Below are 21,513 nucleotides of genomic sequence, written 5' to 3'. Positions count from 1 at the left end.
TGCTAGTGCTAGGCTAAGCCTGTTTTTTATACTAGCATGCTAATGCTAATGGATTAAGAACATGTTAGTTGGGGAATTCATTTTCACCCTTTTATACAGAAGGAGGTTCTTAATGTGCGGATGGCTGGGATTTGAGAAACTGCTTGGAGGTTTTGCCGTACTCAAGTTCCTTCAAGTCTATCTTCCACCTGCTGCTCATCCTTTCTGGACTGCATTTCAACTGGTGGGACTAATTATCTCCTTTTCCATTAAGGATCTACCCAAACCTAAGCCCATGCTCCTATAGGATAAAAGGACTGTGTTTTGAGGAGTTATTTGTTTGTGGGTTTTTTCTTTTGGTTTGTTTAATTGGTTAGTTGGTTTTGTATATGTTTTTTTTTGGTTGTATGTTATATGAATATATAATTTTTTTGCTTGTTATTAATGTTGTGATATTATGAGTAAGATAATTAGTAAACATTATACTAGATAAAAGGTCTCATTTCAGCTACTTTGTCTTCATTTAACACTGTAGCATTTATGCAGTCCCATGTGGTATCCCCCTCATATTTTTTGTAGCAAACATTCAAACAATATCGTTTAGGGTAATTGTTACAAGGTTGTTCACCCAGTGGCAGACACACTGCCGGCGGCTAGGTAAAGTAGTTAAATATTCGTCCTGGGCTGAGCAAGAGGTTATAAAATGCGTGACGTTTAACGGCAAGGTTTCTGCTGTTGATCTTATCTGTTAATTCCTGCCACATTTTTTCTTTTTTTTCCCTGCAGTTACTGTTGGATTGAATTTGCTCTTTAAAATTTCCTTTCTTATATTGTATTCTTCCAAGAGAATACACTTTTCCTCCTCAGTCCAGTTTGGTTTTTGTTTGTTTTCATCATTATTTTTCATTTTGGTAATTAAAAAAATCTGCAAAGACAACTCTCCTACGACAGTGTTCAATGGTTTGTGTATAAATCATAGTCATGGATACAGTGGACATTTACTGCAACAAGACCTCAGTCACTCCAGTAAATCCCTTACCATTGTCCCTTAGTTAAGTGAACCGTCTGAGGGGTTTATGCAACACATTTAAGTAATTCCCTTGGCTAACGGAAAGTCTTCACTTAAGGTTTATATTTAAGAAAAAAACCTAAAGTACACTTAAGGGTGCTTCAGCTGTGGATGATTATTGGAACTGAACTAGAATTTCCAGTCCCAAATCTGCTTCTCTAATAATTAGGACACAACAACACAGTAAGTAATTAGTAAATGTAATGAAAATTGACAATTAAATACATTTTTCTAGTGCAATAATGTAAAGCAGTGAAATAATATTACTCAATAGCCCTCATGAGAGTAACACCACCAAAAAACAAATAATTATGTCCACAGGGATGTTTCTCATTCATTTCTTTTAAATAAAACAATAAAATTGAGTTTTCCATAGAATAAAAAAATACATTTCAAATAATTTTCAATTTTAATACACTATTAGACAAGGAGAATATTGATAGTTGCAGCCCTGCTTATGTATGTGTGTGCATTTATGTCAGTGCAGATGTGTGAGAGTGTATGCTGTGACAGTGGGTGATTTATGAGGATCAGTAGCAGGTGAGCTACTCTTTGCGTTAATGGTATCTAGTGCGCACACACACACAAACACACAGATATGTAGAGATGCCAGAATGTGGGAAGGTTCAAGCAAGCTACATGGAGAGAGACATAAAACAGTCACACACACGCACACACAAACGTTTCATCAGGGTGCTCCACATTTCTCCCACAATCCACAAAGACATGTAAGTAGGTGGATTGGTGGTATGAACTTGCCCACAGATGTGAGTGAATGAATGACTGGGTGGGTGTGTGATGTGCTACAACAGACTAGGGTATATCTCCTTGTGATGATGCTTTCCAAAAAAAATAGCTGATGTTAGGCTATACATTTGGTGGCATCATCCTCTTTGACAGTCTGAAACTGTCATGCATTTCACAAGTTAGGCTATCAAATTAGTAGCAAAACTATTTTTATGAACCTATGAGATTAAGCCTACAAACTCAGGCTATTAGCCTAATTATATTATGGCCCAAAAATAAATATTAACTTAACTTTGGAAATAGTATACTATTGCAGTTGTGTGGTAGGCTATGCAAACTGATTTAGAGTTTACCTCAGATTACAGATAAGGCATCATGTTATTTCAAATTTTGTGTTATGCAGTTTTAGCACTGACAGTCGCGGTGGTATGGAAGCATTTTATAACTACAGGAGTTAATTTAAAGTAGGCTATTTTTTTTCATATTTGGGCTCTCATTCTTTTTTTGTCTCTTTCCTGCCTTTGGTTTCTTTTCTGAAATCCTGATTTAGCTTCCATATGTATCATCTTCCATAGCACAAACACAACGCGCATTGCCGCTTCAGCAGAATGAACAGCATGTTAAATGTGCTTAGTTAAAAAGCCTGGTGAAGGCAGACTAAAACATTTTGTGGAAGAGGTGACAGTGCCTGTCCTCAGGCACTATATGTAAGCTAGGACACAAAAGTCAATCCATCAATCAACTGAATCATTTACCCAAAACATTACATTTACATTTGTTAGCAACATTTATTGTGATCTTTAAATGATATTAATATTTAAAAGAAAATAATATTCCAGACTCGTCAAGGGCCCTCCCACCACTTAGGGCCCTAGTACCTCAGTGCCACTTTTCACCCCACGACGCCCAAAAACGTAAAGCATTCGGTTGTTTAGAAAAAGTGGTATTTAAGTGTTTGTGTGTTTAGCACTGACCACACAGATACACACTCAAGCCAGAAATTTTACTAAGCACTGTAATCTTTAATCACAGTAGTGTGTAAATCAAGTGTGTAAGGTCTCGCTCTCTTGCTCTCTCTCTGTAAGGGAGAGAGAAAAAGCTGGGAAAGAACAAATTGTGATTAGAGATGTACTTTATTTTATGAATAACAAGCTGACAGCTCATAAGAGTTTGAAAGGGGGGAGTAAACATAAGTGTGATCATGGACAAGTGAGATAAAAATGATAATTAGTGCTAATCGAATACAGGGCGGTTACAGAGAGATAATTAGCGCTATATTTAGGCCGCCTGATTCTGTCTCATCTCAGATTGGCTAATTGGAAGGTTAGCATATGCGTGTGTGTTAGGGAATATGGGAAAAATGGCTGAATTGGCCATTGAATTGTGGGTGTCGAAAATATGAGTGTCATATTTTATGTATATTTTTTAATTTTTTTTTAATATTTTTTGTCATATATATATATATATATATATATATATAAATATATATATAAAATATGTGCATGTGAATGTGTGAATGAATGGTTCGTCATGATCATATATACATGCCATCACTGCATTAATTTATGTGTAAAAATAGTATATGTTCTGATTAGTATCTGTTGATACCCTGTCAATGAATATTTCTCTATCAGTCACTATGATATGTGAGTTTTTTTTAAATCTTCATAAGCCAAAAGTTCATTTTTATAGTTGCATCATTGTCCAAATTTTTTAATGAAACTGTTCTGAAAAACGCTTAAATATTTTTTTTTAAATCATGTGTAAAAAGTATCGTCCAGCTAAACAAACAAACCATATTATATTTTTCATTCATTCATTATCTGTAACCACTTATCCAATTCAGGATCGCGGTGGGTCCTGAGCCTCATATTATATTTGATACTCTAAACCTTGCTACCAAATCAGAATCTCTAACACCCTTTCATTGCATTACAAGTAAAAAATACAGAATATGTAGCCTTGAGGGTGCCACCACAGTGACAGCAAAAGTGCCACAGTTTTTCTGAAAGGGGCTTCACACTTTTTCTCTTTTTATGGTCAGGTTTCACTTGCAAAGTTTTTCTGACTTTGACAAATGTAACGAGTCAGGACATGTATAAAAAAAATACAAAATAAAAAAATAAAAACATCAGCCTGATGCTTATACAAGCTTTACTAAACTTATAACTTCTTAGTTTAAATTCCTGTGAAACACAATGTGTTCTGAGTGCACAAGTACAAGATTTACATTTAGAATGTATGTGTACCTTGCCTGCCTCTTTGGGCAGATCGAATGGAATCCTCTGCCGGATTTTCACCGGTAGCTGTGTGAGGACCTCTGCTTTGAGTCTGCGGATCATAATCTCACTCAATTTGTGGTGCAGTTCATCCAAATGTGAGGCTCCACGACAGTCCCACTGACGCCTATTCCCAAAGAATCTACACATGATAATAAAGTAAATATAGAGGTTCAAACAATTATGAGCAACAGAACTATTGCAATAAACAATTTGATCAATTTTAAACTGATTTGCAATTAATTGTGTTTTAATTATTATTAATATTACTATTATATAATAATTACAGAACGTCCTAACTTACATTCATTACACATTGTTATACACATGTTTATTTCCTTTGTGTGTATTGGAACAACACAAAAAATAGAGAAAAACAAGATGGTTGGCACCCTCTAAAAGTGTTTCTGCCAGAAAAGTATTGCAATTACACATTTTGTTATTTCCTTTGTGTGTAACAGCACAAAAAAAAACAGAGAAAAACAAAGTTTGCCGGACCAACAGTAGCCATATAGCCATAGCCACAGATGGCATATCTAAATTATATAATGCCTTATATATAAATTATATATAAGGGTGGCTTTGTGGTTAGCACGTTCGCCTCCCAGCGCTGGGATCTTGGGTTCAAGTCCCATCTGGGTGGAGTTTCCATGTTCTCCCCGTGTCTGCGTGGGTTTCCTCCGGGGTCTCCGGTTTCCTCCCACAGTCCAAAAACATGGAGGGTAGGTGAATTGGCTTCTGTCTAATAACTGTCCTGCTGCGTGAATGAATGTCTGTCTGTATGTGTGAGTGAATGTGTGTGAGCCCAGATATGGATTGGCACCCTGTCCTGAAATCCTAGTGCCCGATTGCAATCCTCCAGGTGGACGGTCGTTCCTTGTCGAGATTACGCTGTGCGCGTTTGGCTGCTGCTTCTCGCCAGTGTGTGGATTGAGTGTTCTGAGCAGTGTGGATTGTAAAGCGCCCTTGGGTATCTAGAAAGGCGCTATATAAGTGTAACGATAGATAGATAGATAGATAGATAGATAAGTGTGTAAATGTTGTATATGTAATCTGAGTGTAAATGTTGCTGAACTAACAGTTACTAAATATAACTAAATATAGCTGAACTAACAGTTCCTAGTCGTGTATGCACGTTTCAACATTAGGAGTCAAAGCTCAACAAAAAGATATCTCAGTAATCAAGATGCTCTTTATTTCATTTCCCCAGTAATTGTACCAGAATTGGCATTTCAGGTACAAATCAAAGAGAAGAGCACCCACACATGAATAAATACAGGGGAAAATGGCATTAACTCACTTGAGTCTGATGCCTTTCAGCCACGTCTGAGGTCATCTGACATGCCTTGATATTTTAACAAACTTTACCTACCTAAAAAAGTTTGTTCCCAAAGAGCTAAAAATGCTAATGTTCAGCACAACCCCAGCAATAATAATTTGAGAGAAGCATGTAGGTCATTCATCTGTTTGGACCTCCCAAAAAGGTGCTGATATATAGTGAAAAAACAGACTATGAACATTTATGAAGTTTTCTTTAGAACTCTGAACTTTGTAGACATGGGTATTGGCTACACACGGGTGTTTACAGCTTTCTGATATTTTAATTTATTTTTCTTCTATATTGAAATGAATTTTATCTATTTTCTCAATACTTGTGGCTCACACATTGACTATTCATGAGATAGGTGTGAAACACAGATGAGCGATCCCCTCCCCACTGTCAAAGATAATGGCCTATTAGCCCCTACTCCACCCAATCAGTGAGACCAACTGAACAGTTTGTTTGCTAAATAACTAAAATAGCAAAGTTTAGCTGCATCTCAATTCAGGGGATGCATCCTTTCGAAGGATGCATTTGTAGACTGATTACGTCACAGTAGCGCGACTAGACTGTCCCATTTCGGAGGCTCTTTCATATGCAGCCAACAAATTTGTCCTTTTCCCAAGAAATGAAGGAAATCATAAAATTAAATCGTTCCTCCTCAGGCAGCTGAAAAGCATGACTGTGCCGTCTTGGAGCTGGATTAACATGCAATTATCATATATATATATATATATATATATATATATATATATATATATATATATATATATATATATATATATGAATGGGTGGGCCATCAAGGGTCTCGGTCTCAGAGAGAAGTGTGCTTGTTACTTATCTTTCTATAACAACCAGGTATAACTTAACCATATATTTGAAAAGTAGATCCTTTAAGGTTTCTGGGGGTATGTTTATTATGTTTCTAAGACAAAAACTCATTGAGTTGTGTAAGTGTTTTTGCGCAAGTTCTGATTTATCCTCTGGGCAGAAGCACCGACTCCAAAGGGTTAAATTCAACCTGTCATGGGACTGGTATTGGGCTATTATTAATAATTAATCAATAATTACATATGCTATCTCACTCTACTTTAATGTTTTTAGGTCCACTGTCTGCCAGTCAAATCAAGCAGTTAGCAAAGCCAAGTCTACAATAAGCCATCTGTAATTGTATGCGAGCAGATTTGGGTTGAGTCTCTTCTTTTGTACATTTGTAATTCATTCATTACAAAATAAAATGCCATTTAGCAAAGGACAGATTACTGCAACTGTGTCATCTAACTGAATACACATGGCTAAAGTACTATTTCACACACTTCTGCAGAGACAATTAGCACTCAGTAATTAGAAAATGAATATATAATTAGCAGTAATTCAATAATGTGTTAGAAATGGTACACTTCTCTGATAAGCTGCTTATGACTATATCTTGTTTCAATGTACTCAAAGCACTTAAACCTATAATTAAAAAGCAAGGTGCTTACCTGTAGTGAGCATTGCAGTATTTCTTGGCATAGTCACTCCAGGTGCCAAATCGGTGTGGATATAGAGAGTCTATCTGCATAAAAAGCTAAGAGACAGATAGGGAGAGTTGCAGATGAAGCGTGAGATAAACAGAGATATATGAACTTTTCAAGTCTGCAGAGTCATAAAAGTAAGTAAACAACTTGTTGAGAGTAAGTAGATCCAGAAAGCTGAATTTGGCTTTGTATTTGAATTTGTTCTTCCACTGTAAAAAGGTGCTATTACATTTGCAGCTCTTCAAAAATATAAAACTATTTCCAGCTACAGCCATAAACTGTGTATATGTGTGTTAATGGTGGTGGAAAATAGAAACTGCATTCAATCACATTGTTTTAATGTCATGTTCAGAATCAGCTGGTTTATACTATTAAAATGTGTACAATTAATACATTTGTTATGATCAGTGAATGTTCTGTTTTTCTGCTCATACAGCTATTAAAATGGAAAAACTATTACTTTAAGGTCAAATTTGAGCAAATCATAAATTAACATACAAAATAAACATAACAATACATCCAAATTAAACTGGAGAAATTAAATAAAATTAGCCAAGGATCCACAATCACACAACAGGGCTACCAATCTTTTTTTGCAAGGCAGAAACACACTTGACACTTTTATTGATGGTTTCAGTATGTCTGCAGTTGATAATGTGTGTTCTCACTTTGTAGGAATAAAAACCTGCCATCACTCACTGTCCCACTTTGGCTTAAGATTTGACACCACTGATAAACACAAAAATATACAGTGGAAAAATTATGTAATTAACAATTTCCAAAATTAACCCAAAACCCTCCATCTAACCCTGCGCCAAAGTAATGTTCAGAGACTGTTATAGCAGTCAAGACTAAGAGGAAAATATATTAAAATTTAAGACAATCCAAACAAAAAATATCATTTATTATTACATTTATTTCTTTTTGGCTGCAGGGTAATTATATTATCAAAATATCTCATGTACCCAGGTTCTGGTTTATTAAATGCAAGTACAAAATTAGAAATGGTCACATTGTGAGTCATTAATGCATAACTGGTGCTCAGCATAATCAGTTTCTGTTGTTATTAATGTTTCTCAAACTTGTACACAACTCATGGCCTGCTGTGTTATTTGATGTGGTTACTGTCTTGTAAACTCCTTTTTTTTGGCACAATTTGTGGATGTTTGTACTTTGAGTTTGTCTGGAGCAGAAATCTGCAGACACCAAGAATGCTTCCTCTTTTACTTATGCAGAATGTCTCAGTAGCCTCTCCATGCACAGCTAACAAGCATAATCACACAAGAATAGATTTATTCTCCAGCAGAACAGAGGCCACCTACAGGTTTCTTTTTATACACTGCAAAAAAGCAAACAAACTGCAGGTGGGGTGGTGGGGGTGCATAAAATCCTGTTTAGTGTAGCTGTGATTTCCCTTTTCCCTGATCTCTCATGGGAGGCATTATGCTTTCATAGAATAAACCACACAGAAATTGCCTTGTGACTAGTCAAATAAAGCTGATTGTTCATTTGCAGCAAAGAAAAAAAAATATCTAGCAAGCTCTAGCAACTTGGAGACATTTCAGGAAGCTCCTGGAGCCAGCACGCATTTTGCGTGGGAGAATGAAGAGGAGGAAAGAGATGAGGAAAAGGGCTCAAGTGAGAGGGAGATTTGAGAAAGGAGAGAGAAAGAAATAGACAGTAGTGAGGGTGGTCTCTTGTTGCTTTTTGTGAGGGCAGAACAATTAACCTATACATGCTTAGCCCACAAATACATTCACAGCAACTGTTGCTAGGTTCTACTGGATTTACCCAAGAAAACAAAAATCCTGATGAGAAATTACATGAATTTTGCACTATATTACATCGTGGTTCTAGTTTATATTGAACACAACCTATTAAAAAAACAAAAACAAAGCTTGTCCAACCTAGCAACTGTTGAGCTGAGAATGTGTTCAGTCAAAATTAATGCATTAAAATCTCCTGTTTTCCCATAATAAAAAGATATAAGAGAAAGAGAGAAAAAAGTGCTGAGGAGTGGAAAGAGAAACCATGCAAGAAATTTGAAGGAGTGTGCGCGGGTGGAATGAAACCAAGAAATAAAGAAATTGTACACAATATAGCCAGAGTAAGAAAGAAGGAAAGCATGCAAGAACCAAGAGTCTCAAGAGAGACTCAAATAGAGGAGAGAAAGGAGATAGAGAAAAATAAAATAAACAAAAACGTACTAAGGATGTGAGACAGAAAGAAAGCAAGCATGCAAGAAGAGAGGGAGAGAGAAAGTATGTGTGTAAATACATTGAGGATTGAAAAGACAGTAAGAAAAGTGAGTCTATCAGGAAGCAAGCAAGCAAGGAACAGAGAGTACTAGAATGTGAGTTACAGAGGAGAGAACAGAGAGAGATGAAGAAAGAAAGTGCTAGATAGGGGTTAAGGGAGAGAGAAAAGAGAGGAGAGCAAGACTGAAAGAGTGCAGAGAGAGAGAGAGAGAGAGAGAGAGAGAGAGAGAAAGCAGTGAGATAGAGATAGAGGGGTATAATGTTGCGATGTAATGCTGCAGTGATGGAGAAAGCTTTTGAGAGCAGTGGAGAAGAGGACTGTGCTATGATTCTTCTCTTTGCTGGGGAATGTTCCCACAGCCGAAAATGACACAGTCATTTAGTGAATGCTGTGGAGATATCATGAAAATAGCAAGGCTCAGAGTGCAAAAGGTTATTCTGTGGTGTCATTATTCTCTCGCTCTCTCTTAAAGGTTTAGTGCAGCTTCCTTTGATAACTGGCCATCAGTGACTGGCATTATACCCAAGAAGCTTCAATGGGATAATTTTTTGGGAATAATAGGCAAAAAAAATGTTTTAATCCAGGTCCCATCTGCTCACTCCTCTCAGTAAATGTGTTCATCATAGCCAGGCATTATTCTGAGAGTGAGAGTGCAAGTGAGAGTGTTAGATATGTATAGAGAATGAGGCAGATAGAGGACAGTTGAATTATCTCAAAAGTGATAATTCTACACTACTCCTAACTTTTTTGACATTTATGTAAGCATCCTTTTTTTTTTTTTTATTGATTGTTCGTGTGTGTATGTATGTGTGTGTGTATGTATATATATATATATATATATATATATATATATATATATATATATATATATATATATATATAAAACCCAAAGATCCTCAAAAGCTTGACGCCATGCCAAAATCAAAAGAAATTCAGGAAGAAATGAGAAAGACAGTAATTGAGATCTATCAGTCTGGAAAAGGTTATTAAGCCATTTCTAAATGTTTGGGACTCTAGAGAACCACAGTGAGAGCCATTATCCACAAATGGTGAAAACGTGGAACAGTGGTAAACCTTTCCAGGAGTGGCCGGGCGACCAAAATTACCCCAAGAGCTCACAAAAGCCCCCACAACAACATCCAAAGAACTGCAGGCCTCACTTGTCTCAATTAAGGTCAGTGTCCATGATTCCACCATGAGAAGGAGACTGGGCAAAAATGGCCTGCATGGCAGAGTGCCAAGATAAAAACCACTGCTGAGCAAAAAGGACATTAAAGCTCATCTCAATTTAGCCAGAAAACTGCCTGATGATCCCCAAGACTTTTGGGAAAATACTCTGTGGACTGACAAGGCAAAAACGTAACTTTTTGGAAGATTTCCAAAATCTTCCAAATTTCAGAATATCATACCTATAGTAAAACATGGTGGTGTTAGTGTGATGGTCTGGGCCTGTTTTGCTGCTTCAGGATCTGGAAGACTGTGATAAATTGAACTATGAATTCTGCTGTCTACCAAAAAATCCTGAAGGAGAATATCCAAATCATATGTTCGTGACCTTAAGCTGAAATGACCTTGGGTTCTGCAGCAAGACAATGATCCAAAACACACCAGCAAGTCTACCTCTGAATGGCTGAAGAAAAACAAAGTGAAGACTTTGGAGGGGCCTAGTCAAAGTCTTGACCTGAATCCTATTGAGACAATGTGGCATGACCTTAAAACGGCAGTTCATGCTCTAAAACCCTTCAATGTGGCTCAATTACAATCCTGCAAAGATGAGTGTGCCAAAATTCCTCCAGAGCACTGTGAAAGATTCATTGCAAGTTATCACAAACACTTAATTGCAGCTGTTGCTGCTAAGGGTGGTTCATCCAGTTATTAGGTTTAGAGGGCAAACACTTTTTCACACAGGGCCATGCAGGTTTGGATTTTTTTCTCCCTAATAATAAAAACCTTTTTTTTTTTTTTTTTTTTTATAAACACAGATAAAGATAAACCCAGATCCCAGATAAGGGCAGCAGTGAAACAGAATAGTCAGGCACAGACTATTACTGTCTCCAAACCTGTTAAAAACTGTTATAGAGGACAAAAAAAATGACTACACCCACATGAGACTATGCACAATTTATACATCAAGAGCTGCTGATAGTATAATAGGAGGGCGTTGGGGCATAGGAAGCAAATAAGAGGCTTTAATAACAGCACATCTACTCTAGGGCTGAAGAAATAGTTTGGCTGATAATACCAAATGGAACACAGCTCTAGAACTTAGGCATGTTCTCTCATGAAAGTGCTCCTCCTACTACACTTCCTTTACCTCTTCTGGTCTGCCCAATGCAGGTGTTCCTGTCAGTAGAATTGCACGTTTTGCGCTCTGAATGACTGGGACCAAGATCTTGGTGCGTGCTGCATTACGGGACTTCATGTAGTGTGACTCGTCTATGATGACCACTCCAAAGCACTGCTTGGTTAGGGCTTCCACCAGCGACCGCGCGTCAGTGGTGAGCAGACCATAGCCCAACACTGTCACTTTACTCTGGCTGATCCCCCTAAAAGAAACAGAAAAAAAAGAATATACACTTCAGTAATTCTGAAAAGCTCAAAACTGACAGCTTATAACAACATATCTGGACTTACATACACAAAACTCATATTCAGTGCACAATGTGCCATATTTTGCAAAAAATCTGTCACATTTTTAGATGACTAGATTTGGCCTGAGGGGAAAATGAATTCCTTAAAACTTCCTCATTAAAGTATCACTACTCACACTGACCAACTACTTTGAAACATATGACATGACTTACAATGACCTACAAAACTCTACTGTGAAAGCGAAACCTTTACTGGTGTACATTCAGGTGGTGTACATTCAGGACATTCACCCCAATATTCTGCTCTGCCTTGGCTCTGATGACAATCCTTTAAATGTTGGTCATTTTTTAAAAGCGGTGTTTGCATCGAATTTGTTCTGTAGGCCATTGGAGTTCACACAACAGGAAGTCGTTGCCATGGCATCGAGTTTAAGGTCAGTTCAACCCTGGGCTAAGATCCTTGGGATGTGCGGACCAATTTGTGTGCCTCTTTTTAAAAGCATCAATAACGGGGAAAAGACAATGAAACCCCATGCCTGCCTACCCTATCCAGCCGTCAAACATGCAGAAGAGCGCCAGCTTTTGCCAAATGCAGCTCAGCACTCCTGCTGAATGTCAGCTTCCTTAAATGTTTTACAAGGCTTTTAAGTTTCTGTGTAATGCTTCTGGTGGGAATGTTCCATGCCACTGGGCAGCAGTATAAATTCTGCTGGCTGACCTCAGCATACGAGGAAGATTTCAGAACCCTACTCTCCCATTCTCTGACAGATTCGTTTAGGTTTTTACAGGTCAACTAACAGCATCTACCAGTCATAACAGTCCCTAGTCTCCATAAGACATAACTACAAAACAACATATCACCATTAGAGAAAATATAGAGCAGGTTTTTTTTTTTAATTATTTGAGGCATTTGCTGTCTTACAGCCTAAATTTAAATATAATATAATGTGACATAAATTTGAACATATCACCAAGCCCTAACACATATTTAAATTTTGTCAGGTTTGAAAACTATTGTACACCCTTTTCAGCCACTGGTGATGCTGACAGCTCTTTTTCACCAATCTACAGAGTAATTAAATTTTCTGTACAGTTGAATCCATAGGAATTGACCTGAAATGTTTAAAGAATTGTTTATATAAAACATTTCACAGGTCACTTTCCTATTTTAATTAAATAAAATCATGTTATGGCTAAACATCCCCATATTTTACTCGATTTAATGGCTTGAGATACAGACATAAAGCAACCTTACATGATGTCAGCTTTGGTCTCCACTAGGTTGATATCCTCAGGCTGGAGTTCAGGAACCCAGCGCTCCAACTCCTCGATCCAGAGATACTTCATAGAAGATGGCACCACGATGAGGAGAGGCCACTCCTGCCGGTAAACATATGCCACAGAGATGGCCTGCACTGTCTTCCCTAGACCCATCTGCAATACAGCCAAAAAACACTGTCCAGCACACACCTGCCTATAGCATCCTGGAGTTGCTACTATGTCTTATACAGGTTTGCCCCACCCCCTTTTTTTTAAAATCAGGGCTAATTCACTTTCATGTGCAATGCAGACGAGAACTGATGCTATGGAATCAAATTTGAGTCATAAGTATATACAGGTACTATAGATTGCATATGATGCCAATTTACAATAAATTCTGAGAACATTCAGTACAGTTCCGGAATTAAGTTAATAATTTGTTTGCTTAAATATCTACAGGTGATTAATAATTCAGTTTTGTTTTCCCAGCTCATTGACTGACTTGTCTAACTTGAAGATAAAATGAATGAAGCACAATGGAATGGACCATTTGTAATCATGAGCTCTCAGCAAAGTTACAACAGTCTCCAAGGACTCTTGCTATCTGAAAAAGCAAAAAAAAAAAAAAAAAAAAAAAAAAAATTGTGTGTGTGTGTGTATATATATATATATAAAACTTCTGATCAGAAGGTACAGAAATTATTAATATAAAACATATATATATATATATATATATATATATATATATATATATATATATATATATATATATATATATATATATATATACAATAAAATATTACAGAGAACTGTTAGTATTACCTTTATTTTAGAGTTTCTTGGGGGTCGAATGACCCTGATTCAAACATGAATACAAGTTTAAAGCATTTGCACATACTCAAATTTGAGAGAGATTTTGAATCCTCCACACACAAATGGTACTATACTTGCCAGAGTAGGTCAAAATTTAGCGCTTTACCAGATTTAGCATCTAATCAACAGCTTATTATCAAGTCCTTTAGGGTGGAATTAGGAGTAGCACAACAAGGAACTGAGTAAATTGTGCAATGTTGTAGCCCTCCTGGGCTTTGATTTGACATCACTGCAACAGAGGGTGTGCGTGTTTTACTCCTTCAAATGGGCCCAAACATAAATATTTTAATAACTTTCATAGTAGGGTTATGCAATATCATATTGCGTGTGATAATATGGATTCAACTTTTAAAATTATTATAATTTTTTTTTTATCCATACCATGATAATAGCAATATTTGGACTTGTTTATGTAATGATGTCATGCAGTTACACATAATACTGCATACATTTATTTGTACATTCATTTAGGCACAGCAGGAGGCAAAGTGGCTCTGCAGTAGAAGTGTGTTCTAGTTGTAGTCTTTTAGTCATTTACTGCAAAGCTTTAAAGGTATTTTTTTGTATAAATTGTATAAGTTTGCTATTTATATGCATGCTCTAAATATTCTGCACTTTAGTTTGTGGTAGATTTATTTGTTATTATTTATAATCTAAATCTTTACTTAAATATTTACTACTGTTTATATAATTACCAAATATTTGCAGATTGTTGTTTATATTCTAATGAATGTTTGCAACTTAAAATTTATACTAAAATAAAACTTTAACATTTATTTTGATGCAAAAGCATTTTTTTTAATTAATGAAACATTTTTTTATCATCATCACAAAAAATAGCCTGAAATAATAATATTTTAGAACCAAATCACCCACCCCTACCTTTATCCATTTTTGGAAGGATACTTATTATATTTAAGAGTTAATCCTCCTTTACCTTCATAAACTAAATCAAATAGTACAAATATAAGCATGTGCTTACCTCATCTGCAATCAAACACCTGCAGGACAGAAAAAAAGGCAGGGAAAGAAATAATAAAGGATTATTCTTCACTCTTGTTTTCAGTCCAATCTGAGAGTTCAATTACAGCAGCAAATCCTGACTTCACAGGTGATCAAAAGCAATGGTCATCCCTTAAGCAGTGCCCCAAATAATTACCCTGCAAATGATGTTTTTAATTTCTCACTAGAATCGACGTCAGGGGAGGCAGCTGGGCCAGGGTTTATTGATCTCCTCCTTATTGTGGAATCGGAGCTTCCCGTCTCGCGTGCCTTGCTCAATATCATTTCACACACACCTGAACTCAACAGCCAATTTAGCCTGAACAGCCATGGCTGAAAAACACAGGTGCAATCTAAGACCTGGCTGAGCAAAGGGCTGTCCAACGTGGGCCTTGTGTGAGGAGATTTAAATAAAAGGCCACACACACACAAACACACTGACCCATAAATTAAGTCCCCTGCACTGAACCATGAAAGTCCATCCACAACAACTACCTAATTAAATGCACAGGAACCAAAATAGCAATTAGTTACTAAGGAAATGTATTTACTGAACTTTAACTGCATGCTGCATAAAGACAAATTGTTGGCACAGACTGAGGCAAGAAAATTCAGATGAAATTCAGAAAAAGAAAACAAAACCAACCATTTCCAAATTTCACAGGTAAAGAAAAAAATGTATTAAATTTTGTGTTTTAATACTGTGGTGGCACAGAATATGGGAGGGACTGGGAAGCTCATGGGAAGTTCCCAGCATGCTTGGTGGAAGCCCATTTGTTAGTTTGCTGGTTTTAGGGGTTATTTAAGGGATTTTCTATTGATATGTGGTGAAAATTGTGTTGGCCACATCAAGTCAATAGGACCGCTGGTTCCCTTTGTACATGTGCCCTTTTTAAGGGATTCAATAAAGTTGGCTTAAAACACAGATGTCACAATGTTTTCATATCCTGGTATTTGCAAAATTTTTCTTCCAGTCATTGGTTGTCTCAGATTCCACCCCATTAGCTGTTAGCTAAACTCTGAAAGCTAAACTGGGAAGGTAAAGATCTGCAAGGGCTTCTTTCAAGACACACCAGACAGCCCAACCCACCAGAGCAAAACGGCAAATTGCCTGTGTCTGTAACATTAGCTCCCAAACACCAAAACCTGCTGGCACAGTGGCATGTGATGGGGGAAGGGAAGGGTCCATCTCAAGAGAGAGTGAAGCCAATGTCACATACATAACATTGATTGGAAGTAATGGAACAAGGCCTAATTCATGCTCTGTCATGCATGACCTTGCCCATTGGAAGTAGGGTATAATGATAAGGTTCTATTCCACATATGACAATGTAATACTCTCTAGTATTCTAAAATGTACTGAAATTTAATTTCCCATACACTGTAATTTGTAAATTGTAAATTGTAAGGACAATTTATACTGATTCATTTATCAGTATTGTTACGCTGCGCTGTGTATGTGTATGTTTGCTCTCTCTCTCTCTCCCTCTCTGTCTCTGTAGAATTCTAGGTTCTGCCGTCTGTTCCAGTCCGTGTGTTTGTTCACCCGTCTAGAATTCGTTCCTGATTCCAGTTCATGTATTTGTTCATTGTCCTGAGTCCTGAGTGGTCAGGAGTGGTCCTGAGTCCGGTCCACCATCCTGTCCATGTGTTCTGTCTATCACCATAAATATGTCTGTGTGTACGCTGCTAGTCAGCCATGTTTTGTGCTCTGTTCTTTTGTGATTTCATTGTGTATATAGAATTCTGTGTGTTTTCTTGGTTTTGACTTTGTGACATTCCTACTTCGAGTACGAGTTTGTTTTTGCCCCTTTTGGTTACTGACGTTAGATCTGTTATTTGTAAATTATTATAAACACTGTATATATTTCACCAGAGTTGGGTTGGCTGCTGATTGTTTTGGGAGTGGGTTTTGTGTGTGTTTTTGTGTATATATATATAGGGAGTGAGGTAAGACATTGTCTTTTGTTTCCTTTTTGTTTTCACTTAGGTAAGTTAGAGTTGTCTGTGTGACAGTTAGGAGGGTGTTTGTTATTTTTGTCAGCATAAGGCCATCCTGAACTTCACTGGTGCTTGTGTTTTGTAAATATCACATCTACGCTATACATTTTATCCATTATCCATTTCATTCCATTTGTGTCCTTTTTCGTCCACATTCTCATCTCTTTTACAGTTATTAATTTCCCATACATTAATCCTAACACACACTTCATTCTGTTACGGCTCAACCCTAGACTGGGTCGTAACAGTATATTTATCAGTATATTTATATCCCTGTAAGGGATAACTGGTGATGTGAGAATATGAAATACAACAAAATTAGAGATTTGATTAAAAAAATAAACAAGAAATGATCATTTAACTTTTCTGTGTTCTGTCCAATAAGCAACTGGTGTTCAGGTGATATATAATTGTGCAACATTTTAGAGTACTGTGATGCAATTACAGTCCCGAGGACCACCAAAGAGGCAGACCATCCCCAGCACCACAGCAACACCGCTGGAGCCATGCGCAATGCCAGTGACACTTGTATAATTGAGAACAATCCACCAAAATATATATTTAAAAAAATAAAAATGTTAGCAACCTTATACCAATTTCCCATGTTAGATTAGCTCAGTGGTTCCCAAACATTTTCTGCTATGCCCCCCTTTTGTAGATGAGAATATTTTCGCGTCCCCCTTTTCACCCCCATCGTTTCGAAACATGCACATCTTTTACTTCCAAGCTCCACTGGAATGTATTTATACATTCATACAAAACTGCAACTACGTATAGAATACGTATAAAATATATATATAATAAAGTGATTGTGCTGATAACAGTGAATAATTCATGGTTAAACATGCTTAAACACTTAATTGCTTCCTTGCACAAAAAATTCATTTTAAAACAGCTTCCTGAGAGAAAAAACCTAAAACCTGCACATTTGCTTTGCAAAAAAGACACATTTAATCCCCACATCTCTTCAGTAACTAGTATGAACTTGATTTGAGATATGCCTCTTCATATTTTCTTGTTTTCCCTTTGAAGTTGTGGCTTCAGAAAACTCATTTGCTGCAAATTTAGCTCTCACAAACTTGTCCATATTTTACTAGCAGTGTTCAAAGATGCGTAGTCCATTTGCTTTGCCACCCCCCACCCCCGCCACTTAGGGGGCACGCACCCCACTTTGAGAACCACTGGATTAGATTACTTTTATGTTGTTGTTTTTTTTTGTTTATGTTCTTTGGTATTCATGACTGCATTCTCGAAACACTCAGACCAATAATCAAACCTACCTGTCACTCTGGATAGGACTGGAAATAAATTATGCTCACCAGCCCTGATGGCACTGTTTCATTTTGCTTTTTCAAAGTAAATGTCACTTTAATTTTGTTCTCACTGTGAGGGAACTCATAAGGAAGGTATATTTGTTCTTCTCCTTTAATCTTCATTTTAGAAAAAGAAATGGCGAGACTGTGATCGTATGTTGAGCCTTTGAGGTGAGAGATTTTAATTGATCTGGTGAGTCGGGCTAAGCTGGGGATTTGCCCCAAACAAATTAAGCAACCCTGCAAACGGCTAGAATGAAGAGCAGTGGTGAATCATAACGGTTTGTGGTACCACTGCTTTGCATCTCTGTTCAAATTTTTAGAAGCTAGTATCTAATATGAGAGCGAGAGAAAGAGAAAGAGAAAGAGAGAGAGAGAGAGAGAGAGAGAGAGAGAGAGAGAGAGAGAGGGGAATGGAGAAAACAGAGGAGAAAAAGGAGGTATGGGCAAGAGACATAAAAACACAGACACCATGACAGACTTGTACAAGGAGGGGCAACTAAGTTTGATAGTGTGAGTATCACAAAGACACACAGAAACAAAATCTCTCTTCCGCCTCCTCAGCTGAGAGAACGTGATTAATGTTCTATATCCTGCAACTGCTGTATTTTTTTCTTCCTAATTGATCCAGCGCTTTCCTCAGGTGTGAGTGTGTTAAAGAGAGAGTGTGTGTGAATGCGCAAATGTGTACACAAGTGTATACCAGCACATGTGCCATTTCCACACTCATTAATCACTCCTCCTTAAATAACCTGGTTTGTGCTAGGCACATATTCTGCTTCTGGGAGTCAGAAAGCTCTCGTGGCTAACAGCATCACTTCAAGACCTTTCTCTTCTCCATGCTATTTTAAATGTTATCTCCAAGAACCATGAGTTACAAATGTCATATATCCACCCAAAGGTGAGGGGGGGTGGTAAGTGAAGGAAATTATTTCAGCAAATACTCTGGAAATCCATTATTATAAAGTGTTTGTTCTCTGTCCTTTTTGTGTCAGTCAGTAAAAGGCTAGCAGGTCTCAGGAATAGAGAGAACAGTTTCATTAAAACCACTGAAAATAGGAGACAATGACTGGATGTTATAATCAGATACTGGCAATTATTAACAAGCTGCCCAATGACAATGCCAAGCAATATTCACATTATTATGAACGAGAACATATGACAGATGGTCTGTCGTTTCTGGTACCACTTTAGAATAAGACTGCACAAGAGCTACTAATGGGTCACCTTTCCATATTTGTTCACATTTCAGACAGATAAAGGACATTTATATTTATGAATGTAAACTATCAAGACAACCAAATCTGAACCAAAGAATCTGAATTGGCAAATGAGGCTTTTAATGTGAACGTATCCTTAAACATTTAAGTTAATTGTAGTGTACATGACATACTGTAATTTGCTCAGCTAAATCATAATGTAATGCCAGTATACCTTTCAAAGTACATACCTACATTTGCTAGGTAAACACATGTCAATTTTGAATAAATATACACTTATAAATGATTTATAAATGGTTTACAATCAGATTATTAATGTTATTAGTTATGTAATAAACACATTAAAAGTCAGTGATAACACATAGAAATGAAGGGTAACAGTGACCTGTAAATAAACCCATGTCCATCTACACAGTTAAACCTCGGATCTTGCAGGATACTAAGCATATTTTGTGTTCTCCATCAGTTGACATTAATCCCATCAGTTTTAGCACATATTTTTACAAACCAGATTCCAAAAAAGTTGGGACACTAAACAAATTGTGAATAAAACTGAATGCAATGATGTGGAGGTGCCAACATCTAATATTTTAATCAGAATAGAACACAAATCACAGATCAAAAGTTTAAACTGAGAGAATGTATCATTTTAAGGGAATAATATCCATTATCTGTAACCGCTTATCCAATTTAGGGTCACGGGGGGTCCAGAGCCTACCTGGAATCATCGGGCGCAAGGCGGGAATACACCCTGGAGGGGACGCCAGTCCTTCACAGGGCAACACAGACACACACACACTCACACCTATGGACACTTTCGAGTCGCCAATCCACCTGCAACGTGTGTTTTTGGACTGTGGGAGGAAACCGGAGCACCCGGAGGAAACCCACGCGGACACGGGGAGAACACACCAACTCCTCACAGACAGTCACCCGGAGCGGGAATCGAACCCACAACCTACAGGCCCCTAGAGCTGTGTGACTGCGACACTACCTGCTGCGCCACCGTGCCGCCCCAGGGAATAATATGTTGTTTCAAAAATTCATGGCATCAACAAATCCCAAAAAAGTTGGGACAAGACCATTTTTTATCTGTCTGGCATCCCCCCTTCTTCTTACAACACTCAGCAGACGTCTGGGGACAGAGGAGACCAGTTTCTCAAGTTTAGAAATAAGAATGCTCTCCCATTCGTGTCTAATACAGGCCTCTAACTGTTCAATCGTCTTGGGCCTTCTTTGTCGCACCTTCCTCTTTATGATGTGCCAAATATTCGCTATAGGTGAAAGATATGGACTGCAGGCTGGCTATTTCAGTACCCGGATCCTTCTCCTACGTAGCCATGATGTTGTGATTGCTGCAGAATGTGGTCTGGCATTATCTTGTTGAAAAATGCAGGGTCTTCCCTGAAAGAGATGACGTCTAGATGGGAGCATATGTTGTTCTAGAACCTGAACATAGTTCTCTGCATTAATGGTGCCTTTCCCGACATGCAAGCTGCCCATGCCACAAGCACTCATGCAACCCCATACCATCAGTGATGCAGGCTTCTGAACGGAGCGCTGATAACAACTTGGGTTATCCTTGTCCTCTCTGGTCCGGATGACATGGCATCCCAGTGTTCCATAAAGAACTTCAAATCGTGACTCATCTGACCACAGAACAGTCTTCCATTTTGCCACACTCCATTTTAAAAGACCCCTGGCCCAGTGCAAATGTCTGAGCTTGTGGAGCTTGCTTAGAAATGGCTTCCTCTTTGCACTGTAGAGTTTCAGCTGGCAACGGCGAATGGCACGGTGGATTGTGTTCACTGACAATGCTTTCTGTTATTTCCTTGACAGTGGCATTCTCGTTTGAGGTGCAGTGACGTTTAAGGGCCCGGAGATCACGAGCATCCAGTAGAGTTATATGGCCTTGACCCTTACGCACAGCAATTGTTCCGGATTCTCTGAATCTTTTGATGATGTTATGCACGGTTGATGATGATAACTTAAAAGTCTTTGCTATTTTACGCTGAGTAACACCATTCTGATATTACTGCACTACCTTTCTGCGCAACAATGGTGGAATTTGTGATCCTC

General features: G+C 37.7%; 1 protein-coding gene across 3 annotated transcripts in view; it reads right to left on the bottom strand.

Moving 5' to 3' along the window:
• LOC136677970 (DNA annealing helicase and endonuclease ZRANB3-like) overlaps positions 1-21,513 on the bottom strand; it is a 166,776-nt gene that overhangs the window by 117,816 nt on the left and 27,447 nt on the right. For all 3 annotated transcript variants that reach the window (XM_066655694.1, XM_066655696.1, XM_066655695.1), the window contains exons 3-7: positions 14,881-14,899; positions 13,021-13,199; positions 11,489-11,720; positions 6,880-6,965; positions 4,045-4,216 (exon numbers count right to left, since the gene is read on the bottom strand). In XM_066655694.1, coding sequence (XP_066511791.1) covers positions 4,045-4,216; positions 6,880-6,965; positions 11,489-11,720; positions 13,021-13,199; positions 14,881-14,899 — 688 coding nt within the window. The remainder of the gene's footprint in view (positions 1-4,044; positions 4,217-6,879; positions 6,966-11,488; positions 11,721-13,020; positions 13,200-14,880; positions 14,900-21,513) is intronic.

Source organism: Hoplias malabaricus, chromosome Y (genome assembly GCF_029633855.1).
Source record: "Hoplias malabaricus isolate fHopMal1 chromosome Y, fHopMal1.hap1, whole genome shotgun sequence".
Classification (NCBI taxonomy): Eukaryota; Metazoa; Chordata; class Actinopteri; order Characiformes; family Erythrinidae; genus Hoplias; species Hoplias malabaricus.
The sequence above is the reverse complement of the archived record's forward strand: the minus strand, read 5'-3'. Positions and strand labels throughout refer to the sequence as shown.